General features: G+C 47.7%; 1 protein-coding gene across 3 annotated transcripts in view; it reads right to left on the bottom strand.

Annotated features, from left to right (window-relative positions):
• The window catches only part of ACSS1 (acyl-CoA synthetase short chain family member 1), a 38936-nt gene that overhangs the window by 21024 nt on the left and 2571 nt on the right, over positions 1 to 15341 (bottom strand). For all 3 annotated transcript variants that reach the window (XR_015708861.1, XR_015708862.1, XM_087777058.1), the window contains exons 2-4: positions 13938 to 14034; positions 2884 to 3083; positions 1206 to 1381 (exon numbers count right to left, since the gene is read on the bottom strand). Coding sequence is in view for 1 of the 3 variants with exons in the window: in XM_087777058.1 (XP_087633184.1) it covers positions 1206 to 1381; positions 2884 to 3083; positions 13938 to 14034 (473 nt within the window). In the remaining 2 variants the exon portion in view is untranslated. The remainder of the gene's footprint in view (positions 1 to 1205; positions 1382 to 2883; positions 3084 to 13937; positions 14035 to 15341) is intronic.

Below are 15341 nucleotides of genomic sequence, written 5' to 3'. Positions count from 1 at the left end.
CTGTCTCATGTGACCAGCACCAGAACTCCTTAGTAATTATCTTGGCTGCAGGCGGGTGATTTCCAGGAATTATTACAATGAGGAGTTTCTGTTTACTGCTGCTGGCAAACTGATAAAACTACTTCTGTATTAGGCTGCAGTTCCATGTGTACCAGCTAAACACGTTAAAACAACTGCTGTTTTCTTCCCCAGGAAGCACAGGTTCTAAATATTCCCAAGCCATCCCTGTCCTCCCATCCTGGGGTAACCAGGACACTGCCCATAGGCTATATTAAGCCTCTCCAGGAATTTGATTATTTCTGCACTGCCTTTCAACAGCATCCAGTCTCAGAGTGCATATGACAAACAGTAACAGAGTGCCTGAACACGGTATAACAGCAGCAGCAATGGTATCCGTGCACTCTGGGTCTCAGGAAACACTCATTCCTTAAATCTCAGCACTGTTTGCAAGACTTAACAAAATGGAGCGGCATATCCCCTGCCCATGCTGAGATGAATCAGACACAGATTGAGCTGCTTCAACTCACAATCCTAGCAGACTGCAAATACAGGCAATCCATTTGAGGATGAAGATCCAGATGCCATAAGGGGCATCTCAGGTCCAAAAGGCACAGATGGAGAGAAAGGTGATCTAGCCAACACTCAGACCTAAAAGGAGTTCTCCAGAGTGCCAGTGGGCGTATGCAGAGCTAGGTGACCGCAGGGATGTACAGATGCTGTCACTGCAACATAGCTGTATCCATTAGCCCACTGGGGTACTGTGGCAGCAGGGGAAGAGCAGCACGCACTGAAAACCTGCTCCAGAGGCAGCATAAAGGCCAGTCATCGCTGGTAGGCCTGGTGCGGCTACACTACAGTGCCAAGCTGCAGTGCAGCGGCTGCTTCATAGGCTTTTAGCTCAGCACACATACGCAAGGAAAATATGGAGACTGCCTGATGTCCTCTTCCTTGGCTGCCGATTTCCAGCGTAGCCTACAGCAGATCAAAGACCAAAGCCAAATACCAGAGTGTGCATGATCTACACATTCAGCAAGACTCTCACACATGTGTTCTGAACAGCCCTGCATCAGGTCTCTCAGAGATGTCTGTGTTAGCTGGTCCGTACGTTTATTAGTGCACCGTATTTCTCTCCCCCAGCACAGTAAACATCACATACTTTAAGAAATATTAGGGGGAACAGGCAAGGTTTACCAACACCAACATACCTCCTCAAGGGGAATATCACGGTCACCCATCCGGACTTTGTTATCTGTCCTCTGAGCCACAAAGACATGTTTGACGCTTGGACAGTTCTTCACAGCTACATCTACAGTCGTCTTCAGCTCTATGATTCGGCCTCCCCTGACTCCCTGGTTGTAGGTGATAACTGCTTTGCATCCAGCTAAAAAGGAAAAGAATTAGCAGACATACCAGCCTGTCTTCCAGGCTAGTATGTGCACCCTGCTTTCATTACTTTGAGGGATGATGTATAGGACAACATGCGTGACAAATACTCAGAACTTCTATCAATCAAAAAACAGTCAGTGTCACTGATGAAAACACTTTAAAGCCTGAGACCCACAGAGATTAGGGGTAGCTGGAACCTCCATAGGTTATCTAGTCCATCTCCCCCACCCCAAGGCAGGGTCCGCTCCAGCTAAACCATTTCTGACAGCTGTCAGTCCAATCTTCCTAAAACACTCCAATGGTAGCTATTCTACCTTCTCCCCACCAGTCCACTCCAAAGCCTATCACGATCATGAGAAAGTCTGTCCCAATGTCTAGCCTAAGTATCACTCACTGCAACTGAAATGCCTCCATTCCTGCCTAGCAAAGCCGACATGCAGAACAGTTTCTTCCCGGTTACTTGCATTATAGGGAATACTGCTGCTTTAGCCTAACAGCTCAGGCACTGAAACCAGTGCAAGACTTCCTACAGCCTTAGTGAACGAGCACCTTTGCCCCCTCTCATCCTCTCTCTGGGGCTGCACCTAAGTCTCCGTTGCAAACTGAAGTGAGCAGCACCAAACCCAGCAGCCTCTCGGAGGCGTTACCCTGCTCTGAGATACCTGCAGCCTTCTGAAACTCACAGGTACCTTGAGGGGAAACCTCCTGGAAGCCACAGCACACAGCAGCACTCTGGCAGAGCACTTCAGATTGTACCGCACTACATTATTAGAGAGCTGTGGCTGCACAGAAATGGCTCTTTAGCCCATCGCCTCCACACAAGCGGCTTAAAGTGAGGGATAACTAAAACACATACTTGCTCTCTATAGATTAACTCTACTAAACTCTACTGAAACAGGGGAAAAAAGCATGAAAATTGCTGTAAGACTTATTCCCTCACACTAGCCATAAAGAAACTGATGTGACTGCTAGGACATGAGCCACTTGCTATTTTGCTCTTCTGCTGGTATTCTTAGCATTACTTTTTACCTAATCACACTACAAGTGCTTTGGGCTAAGAACAGCTCTGTCTGTTGATACAACGGCTAACAGAGCAGGGGCAGGCTGCCAACACTTCCAGTGCTATGCATAAATCACAGTATCACAATTGAGACTGCAGAATTAGCACTGTGCAGGAGTATCAAAGAAACACTGCGATTATACTGCAAAAGAACAAATCGGGCCCCATTCCTAAGCTCTGGTTTTCCCTCCAGCTTCACTGCTGTCTGGCAGTAACCCAGCACAGACTGAATGTTAAGCAATTTATAAAGTATTTTAAGGCTAGAGGATACTGCATCTGCCACTAAGGAAAAGGCTCTTCACGATACTTTGCAAAGGAGAGTGAACTGTCCCGCCAGCTGAGAATGAACCTTTTCTCTTTCTGCCAAGAAAATAAAATTGGAATATGTCTTGGAGCACTGTCCAGAGGGGTTTGTTCCCCGGTCTACATCTACTTACAGTCCATGATCCTCCCAGCTAAGGACTCCGCGCTGAATCCAGCGAAGATCACGGTGTGAACAGCACCAATCCTGGCGCAAGCCAGCATGGCTGCCACAGACAAGGGAGACACGGACATATAGATGGCCACCTTGTCCCCTTTCTGTATCCCATATTTCTTCAGGGTGTTGGCAAGACGGCAAGTCAGATCCAGAAGTTCCCTGTGACACAGAAGCAACGTTGTCATGGGACTGCACAACCTGTTTTACGCGGGGGAGCAAAAAAAGGATGAACTTGAACCGAGCGAGGCATCACGATCACCTCTGGACCTTGTCCTCTCCGCAGTACAGGGCACACCAGCTTTTGCATCTTAAAGAAGGGTGGCCTGGGGTGTGGTGAGGGCCAGACTGCTCCTGACGCCGGGGAGAGAAGAAAAGGGGGGCAAGGAGCCACTCTTGCTGCAGAAGGACAAGCGAGCGAGAGCTGCAGGCGCTGCCCAGAGCTGCCAGGCTCTGGCGTGGGTAGAGCAGCCAGCAAGCCAGTGGCTGTCCTGCTGCCTCCAGAAGTCGGTGTCCATTTTAGCCATCCTTGATGCCTTTTTTACCTACAAAGCTCAGTCAGAAGCTACTGGGAACACGTGTGGGATAAACACAAGACAAAATGGAAGCTGTTGTCCAAAGACTCCCAGCACTGTTTATGTTGGGAAACTGCTGGAAGTGCTTCACAACTAGTAGTTTCTCTTTAAATTGCAAGGGTAAACAAACACATTTGCATGCATAAGGAAGAAAAGGAAAATTGAAATTAAGTCCCACGATACTTGTGTGAGTGGCAGATTTTACAAGACTCTCATGAAAGCTGGATCACCTGCAGCCCGAACTCCTCTGTTGTCACTTCACTCGGCCGCACCGCAGAGTGAAATGGCCTCACAGAATGGAGATACTGCTCTCACCAGGGTAAAACCGCAGCCGCTCTCGCACAGAGAAACTTGGGAACACCGAGAACAGGAACAAAGGCTCTTTTCACAGGGCCTGCCGCTGCAACATGCTGACTTAATAGCAGAAACGCTCCTCAAAGGAACAAAATGCAGTTTGCGGCCAAAGACTTCCACGTACACTTTTTCTGATGCCTGCACGGGGGATAACACGATTGCAGGCGTGCCTGGGATGAAGATGCCATCATGAACTGAACAGCTCTGTGTGCCTGCAGCAGAAGGGCTGCGAGAAGAAGACAGATAACTGCGTCAGGTGAGGGGTGGTCTCACGCCAAAGAAGGAGGTGACTCTCATGGGGGGCAGCAGAGCCTTCTACTCTACTGGTGCCAACCATCAGCTCAGAGGAGAAGGCTCGCAGAGCCCACCAGGAATGAAAACTGTCCTCTGGGTTCAAAAACTCGCTGAGTACTGAGGCCCAGAGGGGAGAGGTATCTTCTACTCCCTAGCGCACTCACCTTCAACCTGTCCTCTGTGAATGCTTGGGGGTCTGTAAGCTACACCACCAGGGACTCCCAAAAACTGTTAACGAGCAAATGAATTTTGGGGGTCTGCATACTATAACAAGCTGTAAAGCATGAATCTACCAATGTACCCTTATCTCACAGAACTGGCCACACCTGTGAAAAACAAGCAAGCAAAATCAGTTTTCAGCTGGTGGCTAAGCTGAAAATAAAATGAAATGTTGTTTCTGGTCCATCAAAAATTGTTTTGTTTCTTTTTTTAGACCAATGCAAGTTGGAAATAGGCAAACCCCAAGTGCTCCACTTTGGAAATGTCCTAACAAAACCATGGGCTGAGAATAACTTGACATATTACTTCTTTAGGATAAAACTCCATCTGCACTGTGAGGGTAGTGAAGCAACACAGCCATAAAGCATGAAGACAGATACAGTGATGGCTGGAGGGATACCACCTCCCTGCCATCTTTTGGAAGATAAGGAAAATGAGACTCAAATCCCAGCCACAGCACTTTATGTTATTTATTTTAAGACTATTCCTGCAGCATGAAGTGAATAGACCAGTCCTGAAGCACAGGAACACAGAGAGGCGGCCAGATGCGCTCGGTACCTGCTCCCTGGCAGCAGCTGACAAGAGCTGCCACCGCAGAGAGACCGCAGCCCCGCAGAAAGCAGATAGGTAGTGGCTTTAGCCTGGCCTCAACTTCCTCCTAATCCCTTACAGCCAGAGATCAGCCGAAACGCTAACACACAACATTCAATACTTCTTCCCAAGTGCTTCAGGACTCTGCACGTTCCTGCTATCTACATAAGTGCACAGTCTATTAGAAGTATTATTTTGCTTACTTCTACTAAGTTCATGAACTGAATGACTCCGTGCAATAACGAATTCCCACCCAAGGTTTGTTTTTTGTGCCTTGTCCTAAAAGGTCACATTCTGTGGTCCAGAATTCATCCAATGCTGCATTAGAGGAAAAATCTCAATGTGGATAAATGTTAAAGAACCAAAACAAAACTGAGCTGCTCAACTGCAGAGCACAGGAAGTGAAACAAGCCCCACACAGGCAGTTGTGAGAAAGCAAAATAAAAACCACTTATCTGCAATGGAAAATACCGAAGTGCTTTCAGAGCGGCAGCCTCTTTCTCCTGAACAGAAATCCCAGATAAGCCCTGGCTAGGGCGTCCTTTCTGAGCAACTCCGTGGTTCGCTTGCTTATTCAGGACTCAGTCACCATGATGGCATAAGCTCTCATTGGTTTTTTTATGATTAACCCTAATTTAACATTTCCTTAATGACAGTGTGTGAGCCAGCTGACAGACAATAAGGACCAAGTCTTTACCCTTGGATCTATTCGCTTTGCCTTCTCCTTTGTGCTCTGAAAGGCCGAGATAGGAAGGCCTTGGAGGTACCTTGGCGGTGCAGCACATAGGGGAACGGACACAAAGGCAAAAAGAGGTGAACCCAAGAACTCCAACAAAGAAATCGACAAATCCCTGAGCATCAGGTGTGTCTTCTGGCTCCTGTAGCAGCAACTCAGGCTTCCCCTTCAGTTCAAGAAAGGGAGTTAGCAGAAATGCTGCGTCGGGAATCCTTCCCTTGACTCCCCCACTCCTTTCACACACGTTTTGCTATCTAACAGGCAGGCGATTAGTATATGCCAGCAGGTTACACATTTCCAGTACTTAAGCTGGACACGTCTCGGGGTGGAACAAGCACCCTGCAGGGTCGCTGACCTGCGGCACTGGGTGGGACAGACCTAACTGAACTGAGCAGGAGGAAACCACGGCCATCACCCTCCCCACCCGCTGCTGCCGCCAAGCTTGAGGTTGCGGTCCCTTCATCACACAAGGTTAGAAGAGCCAAGAGCAGTTCTGGCCTTGGGCCCAGCAGTGCCCCATCCTTGGCACAGGGGCAATGCCATCGAATGCCAGCAGGCTGTGCACAGGGAAGGATCTGCCTCCTATCTACACCCAGGAGGTGTGTTGGTAGCAAGACACATGTACTGAAAACATACATCAGATGCTGAACAGAACTAGATGCCATCACTCTGGAGCCAGTGAGACAGTGCAAAAGAAGGCATCTTCACTTAGCTTCTGCCCACACTGAAACATGGGGTAGAGAGGAAGGGTAGAGGAAGGAGAGGCTGAGAAGTGAAAACGTCTATCCTGAAAGGGCTCAGCCATTGCCAGTGAAGGACAGAGGGAGGCCAGAGGCTCGGATCAGGTGTCCGCTGCTTCTGCAAACCACAAGAAGGAGAAAGGCAAAATCGCAAGAGATGCTCGCGGCATTGCCGCCTGCCTGCACTCCAAAAGATTTCAGTGCAGCCACCCAAGCAGACGGTGTGGAGCGGAGCACCGCGCTCACCAGAGGCAGGCAGGACAACCACCGGAGACTGACGAAGCCACAGGGCACCCAGAGGGTCCCGGGGCACCCGGCTCCCTGCGCACAAGCCGGGCAGACAACAGGAGGATCTCCGCAGAGCCACTGCAGAAGGTGATGTGCCACAACGGAAGGAAGCGCCCAGCCCCTCTGGACAGAGACAGCCGAGAAACTGCAACGTCAGTTCATGGCGCAACAGCCTGCAGATCCTCTGCAAAAGCAGATCGTAAGAGCTGAGAGCACATAAGAGAGCAAAGGGGGTAGCAGAAAGCCACTACAGTGGGTAAAGTATCAGGGTGGAACTAAGAAATGGGGAAGGAGTAACCAGTTGGACCCAGGAGGCAAGGCTGTTTGCACAGGAGGAAGAACAGTATGTGCTTTTAAAACAAAGCAAGCCAGGGAGATGGTAGGCACGTTAATGAACGTAGGCAGGGAAGGTGAAAAATTATGACACATGGAGGAGATTCTGGACTTGCTTTCGGAAAATGTTATCTTTCAACTAAAAATGTGGACAAGTCCAACCCCTTCACACACTGCAGGTGTGAGGGTCAGAGCTGCTGAACATGGATTTCACGTGAATTTACCCATCCCAATCCTGCACCTCCAAAACCAGAGGGAAGCACTGTCTTACCCCAGTGACATGCCTGCTCACGGTGCAGGTGACACGCTGACAGGCTTTAAACACCATGCACAAGATCTCTGCAGAGAGCCAGCTCTCCCCCTGTGCCAGCAGGGAACGTGAGCAGGGAGACGCTGGGTTGCACATAAATCCCTCCCTCCACGTTCCTAATGACCACCCCGTCGCAGAGCTGCTCTTGGGTTTGCTCTCCTGACCCACAGCCTGCTGATTTCTGTCAGCTTTGGAGCAAGCCCTTCATGTAGCTGTTTCATGTCACGACCTGCTGGAAAACCATCTCCTTTCAGGGACAGAGCTGTCTGCTCCTGTTGTTTCCCTGCAGCCCTGTACTGCCGTGGCAAGCCACATGCCACAGGCTTTGCACCGAGTTTGCAAGGTCTCAGGAATGCAGCTTGTGATGCTTGCTCTGTCTGAGCTCTTCTTGACCTCCCTGCAGCCTTGTTTTACCTGGTTTAGCTGCAACAGCAGTTCTTCTAATTGACCAGGTAACCATGGCTAATTTTTTTATTTACGCTTCTTTATCTTTTTAAGCTACCATCGTGGTTTACAACCCTAACATAATGAGGTAGTCTAAAGAAATACAGGCCTGGTGTGATAAGAGGCCTTGATAAGTGGAGGCACAGGACGTGGCATGAAGGAGAACGGGCGTGGGATGACAAGAGATGGAGCACAGGCTGGCACTGGCAGCCCCATGCTGTGAACAACCAGTAAAAGAAATGTGGACCTGATGCTGGACAAAAGTGGTGTCAGTGGTAACAAACAGGACCTCTTTCTTTCTTTTTCTGTAATAATTAGATCTTGACTAATAAGATTAGAACGTTAAGCATTCAATTATACTAAGAATAAACTCTTGTCTCTCTCTGTATACGGTGTGCTTCCTTTTTGCCCATAAACAAGACTTTGAGAGTTAACAGTGTTCTCTCTAGAGACTCATCACCCTTTATGCAGGCATCTCCTCGGCTATCACAGCATCACTTCTAAGCACAAGACCTGCAAGACTGGCCCTCCAGCAGAGCCAGCAGATCACTGTTCAGGCCAGTACTTCTGTTTAATCTACCAGACGCAGCACTTCTATCCCTATCTTTACAAGATCTCTGTTTAGAAACTACCAGACCACATTTCTCCCAGATCCCTCTCCAGATACAGTGGTGCCTGTGTTTCCAAAGCCCATCTCTCAGTGTCTGGAACAATGACTCCTGTAAAACCCATCACCAACACATGGCATTTCTCTGACGCATTTTAGGGATGCCTGGCAGAAACATTTTTCAAAAAAGTCTGATGCTATCTTTTGCCACAGCAAGACAGCCTGCAGCTTTCTAAACAAAGGAAGCCAGTTCTTTTTACATCCAAAAAAATTGCACCAAGACGTTCTTTGGAAAGCGGCCTTTTGGAAAGCGTTCCTAGACATTTTCCTAATATATTCAATGAGCTTTAACAGTGCCTGTTTAGGAGGCTCAGCACAAGCCACGCTCTCTGCTGTCTCAGCACTACAGCTGGATTGAGTATTTCTTGCAGCAACCAGTTTATTTCCTGGAACCATAGTTTGGGTCAGGCTGAAACTATTTGAAAATTCAAGTCAAATGCCCCAAACAGGTTAGTGTAAAAAAAAAAAAAAAAAGATCTGGGCACCTCTCAGCCCAGCACCTCATATCTCACCTCCTATCTGTTGCTCTACATGAATTACTGTTGAGCAGCACAGTTCAAAGCCTGCCTCTGTACCTTGTGATCACAGCACCATGGGCATTGTCCTTTGAGATGCGGGTTCACGTCCCCTGGGACACAGTAAGTCTTCACACCCATCCCAAGAAGTTCCTGGGTCAATGTTCTGGCCACCAGGATAATGCGCAAACCTGTTCACCCCTCACAGTGCCTCAGTTTAGCCCTCCGTTTCCCTCACCTTTTGCTAAATAGGGAAAACGTGTGTTTCCTGTTTTCACCAAAAGGAAAACTCAACGTTTTTTTCCATTTTAGTGAGAATAGCTGAAAAATGTAAAGCTCAACATGAGGCTTTTTGGCTTTTTGGCTGTAGGTTCAATTGCTAAACTGAGCACGACTGTCCAGCCTTCCTGCAGACATCCTGAATCCAAGGCAAGGAAAACCCCTTGTGACCTTTTTCAGGTGAGAAAGTGAAAAGTCCCTGAGCTGCCTTGGATGGGGAAAGCGGAAAGCCTGGGCAAGATTTACTGGCAACTTCAACTTCGGAAGCCAACGCTAGGAAGAAGCAAAAGGGTTTGCTGTCAATGAGAAACACCTTCTGCGTTGCACAGCCTGGTAAGTACCTACATGGCTTCTGGTTGCAGTCTTCACTGTGATCTCTAATACAATTCTAACCGTTTCAGCTCGGGCTGAGGAACCACCATCTGTTGGCTTGTTAAAGGCAAAGCTGTGATGTGGCTAATGAAGACGTCCAACCACTTCTCTCCCACCTACCTAGGACCCTATGAAAAGCTACCTAGGGCCCCAATTTCTAGCCCCTCAGCTTCTGCTTTCCTCTCCCTACCTTATCTTTTTCATTTTGAACATTCCCTCTGCTTGCAACATTTTCCGCGCTGGAGCAAGCTCCTTTGTAAATGAAAACCCTTCCGCTGAGACCCAGCCTGCAACCTTTTGCAAAAACAGGTTAGCTAACACGTACTGCTGCCCGCTTCTCCGCACAGCTCCTTTTGGTAATATCCACAGGATTTTGCAGTGCTAGGAAACACTGGCTCACAGGTGGCTAAATTGTAGAGACCGTGGTAAACAAGGGAACACCAGAGAGAATAAATAACCCCATGTCGGACAGCGGGAGGTCTGGCATAACTTTAGCTGCGGTCTTCAACATTCCCTGTTGCTGAGCTTACGGAGGCTGCAACCCAACAGCTCCAGCCACCAACTCCGCCTACTTATATAAGGCACTTGATAAAACAGTGCTCTTTAAAACCCAGGCTCAGCAACGTGTTGGGGAATTCTTCTGCAAGGTTTCAAAGCTCCTGGGCCCTGACAACATCCACAGAGCAGGACAAAACACTCCCAGCCGGGTTGAACCCTTCTGCCAATAAATTCAGCTGGCTGCTCACAGCACCACACTCCTGTGGGTTAACTGCTGCTTCGCCAGTGTCCTATCAATGGTTTTATGGTGGTTGAGCCTCCAGAGAGCCAGACCTCTTGATAACAGATTGGTGCGATCTGTCCCCACTGTGCTGACTGCAGCCACCAAATCCCAGGAGAGTTGCTTGCCTTGTTGATACAAAGCAGTAAAAAAACAAGTCTCCCGCCTTGCCATTCAAAACCGGAGAGATTTTTAATTTCTAGCTGATAAAAATGAAACCCAAAGGGGAAAAAAAGCACAAGAAGGGCCATGAACTTTTTTTCCCAAAAGGCTGAGTTGCATCAGCTGGAGAGACAGGACAAAACTCAGCAGTGAAAAAGATCATCACAACCGAGCTTGTAAGGGCAGCAACCACCGTTCAAGCAAAACTAAAATGTTTCACCCATGGCTTTGTGTATCTTTGCCAATAAGGAGATGTTTGAATTCCTCTCCTAGCACAGAGCACTTGGACTCAGTTGCATAAACACAACCCACCTTGCTGACAAGCATGCATAGGGACGTAGAGTGACTTAGGGCACAGCCCCACCAGCTCTTTCCTCCCTGCAAGTTAGGCAGTTAGTGAGGCAGCAGAGGCAAACAGAGGCTCTTATTTCTCCCAAGGACGAGCAAGCTGGGACAGCACTTTCAGCGCAGCTGCATTTTCTTGCCAATGCATGGAGGAGGCCCCGCCGATCAAGGCTTTCCCCTTCCTCGGGAAGGAGGAAGCCCGTTCCAGCCCTTTTCCTGCACAGCTGCTTGCTTCCTTTGCAGGCTGTGATGGGAACAGGGCCAGCACTCAGCTGTTTTCTTGCCCCTGACAGCTCCCCAGAGGAGAGGGGAGAGCACCCACGCAGCAGCCGCGTCTTCCTTTGCGCCACCCAGGGCTTATCTATAAGGAGAAGAAGCTCATAGCAGCAAGCTTTGCCAAGTAGATAATGCAACAAACTGGTGCCTTGTACTTCTCTGCACATAAGCCCTGGACACCTGCCAGCTGAGACTCCAGGACCTTCCTCAAAGCTGGGCCATGAGGCAAATGGCCAAATTAAAGTCTTTACCTTCCTAGTGCATGACTTTAAGGCTGCTGTCCCATTAACAGCACATCCAGATCCTAAGGAAAGGGGCACATCTCCTCTGCCACAGACACCAGAGTTTGGGTCCTCCCGATATCCAGCATCCCTCTCATTCCCTCTTCACACTGGGGCTGTCCTACACGGAGGCTGGCGTGCAGAGATCACCCTGGGACAGAAGGCTCTCGGCGGATTACTCAACCAGCCTCACAGCTTCTGAGCCAGTTCTTTTTCTCATATGTTTTCCCTCACAAAACTTCTAGCTAAAACAAGACATTACTGCAAAAAGTTTTCAACTAAGCTGAGCCTCAAAGGGAGGTCAGTGCCAACACGCCTCGGAAAACCTTACTGCCCCATTTAAAACCTTTGAAAATGCAGCCCAAAGATCACAGAAAAGGCAAAACTTTTGATCCTCTCCTTGTGTACACACCCATATAATATCACTGTTTTCAACAAAGCTATTCCTGAGATAAGCAGAGAGCCAAGTGACCTGTTTTACCACATCGTAGGACTTGAGAAAACTGTGTCACTTGAATGAAGTCACATCTCACCAAGAGTAACAGGCAGAAACAGGAACATGGCTCGCAAATACAAGCAGAAGTTTGAAAACAGATGTTGCCAACTTGTCTTTCACTTGGATGTTCTTCTTTCTGGTTGCTAGTTACGGTACCTTTGCAAGGCTGCACGAAGATTGATTCAGTTTTCAGGTGTGGGTTACTCGTCTTCAAGCCACAGCAATCACAAATCCACAGGCTGAAAATATGCTTTCCTCCAAATACATTTTGGATGGCCAAGAAAAAAAGCAGTTCTGTTGCTGTTCAGAAAGGCTTTCTCATTTCTCCAGAGATCCCAAGAAGATGGTGTGAGGGTCTGGATCAGCTCAGCACATTTCAAGTAGCACAGCCTAAGGGGAAGGCTAGAGGTGCCTTGAAGGAGGCTGTACTATCTGATGGGCTGCTCTCCTTCTCAGGTTAATCAGAGCACAATTCCCACCTCACAAGGAATGGGCACAGAGCGAGCCGTAAAAGTACATACACCCCCCCAAATTCTGGGAGAAACTTTCGATTCCCTCTTCTTTTCTACCACCAGAATGGCAGAAGCAAAAGCCAAAGCATTTAGCCAAGTCATGCAGTTGGTTACAACACATTTGCATCATAACATGCCTACACGGCCTGTCAAATAACAATACCAAGATTAAAACCAATCCACTTCTTCCACAGCTTTATATCAGACAGTGTTTATTTCTGTTGCATGGAGCACTAACCACTCAAAGCTATTTGTACACCCACTCCTCCCTGCTGACCAGCTTCTTCACTCCAATGAATAAAGTTTTCAGGAGCTTTGATAAATGCTGGAGGTGAACCAGACCACCAGAACCCATTTAGACTCAAGAAGCTCCAGGAATCCCAACTATCAACAAGCTACAGAAAAACATTTTGTAAAAGAGTCATATGCCAGGACTTCCTATGTCTCCTCTGCTTTCTGATCCAGCAGATCAAACATCTGGCTCCCTAAAATACGCACTGAGGAACATACAAGCCTGGGAAACCTTTACCTCGTGCTAGAGAGACAGATGATGCAAAAGGCGTTTTTGCGGGCAGGCCTGTCTCCTAAATGAGGGCACACAGCAGGGAGAAGAGAAATATGCTTGAAAACTGCCATATTCTAACAAACCCTACAATCTATAGCAGCAATTACAAGTCAGCATCACTCAGAGCAGCCTTAAGGTTGCTCTAAACTGCATTGAGGATGGGGAAGAGGAACACAGGGAGCTTCAAAACCCCTCCAGCCAGAACTCAGTATCATGCTCTTGATACAAGATGTTTGAGCAACCTGGTCCAGTGGAAGGTGTCTCTGCCCACGGCAGGGGGGCTGGAACCAGATGAGCTTTAAGGTCCCTTCCAACCCAAACCATTCTATGCTTCTATGTTGTTTGCACCGAGGCATTTGCTGCTGTGCTGGAACAAAAAGCTGCCCACAGAAATTTTCCCATGAACACTTCTAACAAGCAAAAAGAAAACTGGCAGATGAGAACATAAGCCAGGGAAAAAAAACAAGCCTTACTCTTCTAAAAGCCCCTACTTAGAGAGAGGGAATCTACAGGCAGGCCTGAATAACACCATGACCAGAAGACGATCTGAATCCGAAATTTTCAGTAGCTGTCACTAACTTACACCCACTGTACCTCTCACCCTGCAATACGTTTATTATACAAGTGTCTAAGATCAGGGAGCCCTCTCCATGAAGAAGCCAAAGGCAGAATATCATTCCTCTCTGGGAACATGCCTCCGTTTTCAGGAGTTATCTCATCATGACACCACAACCTAGCCGCAGTGCTGCGGCGGCACGTCCTACGTACTGGAGTACCTTGGAAGAAAGCAGAGTTTCACAGAGGTCCCATTTCAGAGCAGCAGCTCTTCTCCCTGCCCCGTCACATTGCCAGGCATCGTAAAGCATCGCGAGAAGGTGCCATACCTGTACGTGACATGCACTGCAGTGCCAGGCTCATCTCTCTCCCAAATCAAAGCCACTCTGTTTGGAGACTTCTCAACGTGTTGATCCAAGCAATTTACTGTAAGAAAACAGAGGTTTAAACAAAGCTTGATCATATGCAAGGTGCTCTGTAAACTTAGCTTGGTCAAATGTAACAGCAAGCTAGCATAAGACGAAACATCATTTATTAGCTAGCTAGCCACACGCTCATTTATAACACTGGGAAGTTGTCCTTTACAGTGATAGCATTGTAGCACTGGTAAAGCTGCCCTTTGCGATATCTGTAGTATGCAAATACTACAAACACTATACTTAATTGGTACAACTGCCTTAGAGATGGCATCCCCACGAGAGGCCTCAGCTGATTCAGCTCAGCTTAGCTCCACTGGCTAAGCTTAAACCAGCCCAAATCTCTCCTCTGCTCCCAGCAGCACAAAGACAAGACACTCCTTTGATGTTTTTGCTCCCCAGAGCAGCATTTCACTACATAAATCTGACAGACTGTCTTCCCCAGCTTGCATTTTTAGCACTGCATCGTTTGCATTTTCTAATTAAAGCTCACGTGAAACATTTTTATTCCAGGGTATAATGGAAGAGCTGAATCTCAGCTAACTGAAAATACCTGAAACTTCAGGATCTAGGGTAAACTCACAAGAGTACAGACATCTGGGAAAGACAGACGTGTCTCAAGCTGTGTGCCACACCTCCTAAAACTTGAAGGTATAAAATTACCTTCTGAAAGTGCATCTCTCCTCCCAACAACCAGAGGTAGCGGAAACCTGAACAACTACATGAGATGCCCAAGTGGACTTAGGGAAGGCACCCCCGCTAAAGAAACTTATAGAGAATCCATCCAAGAAACCTGCCTGCTTGTTCAGCAGCAACTTGCCTGATGGTTAGAGATTAACCTTGCAAAGTATTAATTCCAAGCCTAAACTACACTTACTTATTTCATTATAATCTTCCAAAGGCAATTACTTTATTTCAATAGACAGCTATTAAAAACCAATCAGGCACACTGCTGTGTGAATCAGAGAAAATCCTTAAAAAAATGCTGAGTTTCAGATCAGATATTTCCTGGAAATATTAATATTTCCAGGGGAAGGATTTCATTTTTCCAGATAAATTAAATGCAACGAAAGCTGCCTGTTGCTGTCACAATTTGTGAAGTTTAAGTCAACTGCGGCTTGGGAGTTGGCTTCTGCCATTCTGTGATCACAGGTGATTTACACCACCACAAGGAGGGTGAGAATGAGCCCCTAAAGGTGCACAGTGAGAGAAATCCCTCAGCATTCGGCATATTTTATCACAAGAACAACGGTCAGTCTCAAAAATATGAAAAAGTGCTCTTCAGCTGTTTAAAGTCTTGTATTTTTTAACGTAAAT

The sequence above is a fragment of the Nipponia nippon genome, unplaced genomic scaffold, assembly GCF_047370975.1.
Source record: "Nipponia nippon isolate SJK-2023a ecotype South Korea unplaced genomic scaffold, ASM4737097v1 scaffold_4, whole genome shotgun sequence".
Lineage (NCBI taxonomy): Eukaryota > Metazoa > Chordata > Aves > Pelecaniformes > Threskiornithidae > Nipponia > Nipponia nippon.
Note: the sequence above shows the minus strand (reverse complement) of the source record. Positions and strands in the feature narration are given on the sequence as shown.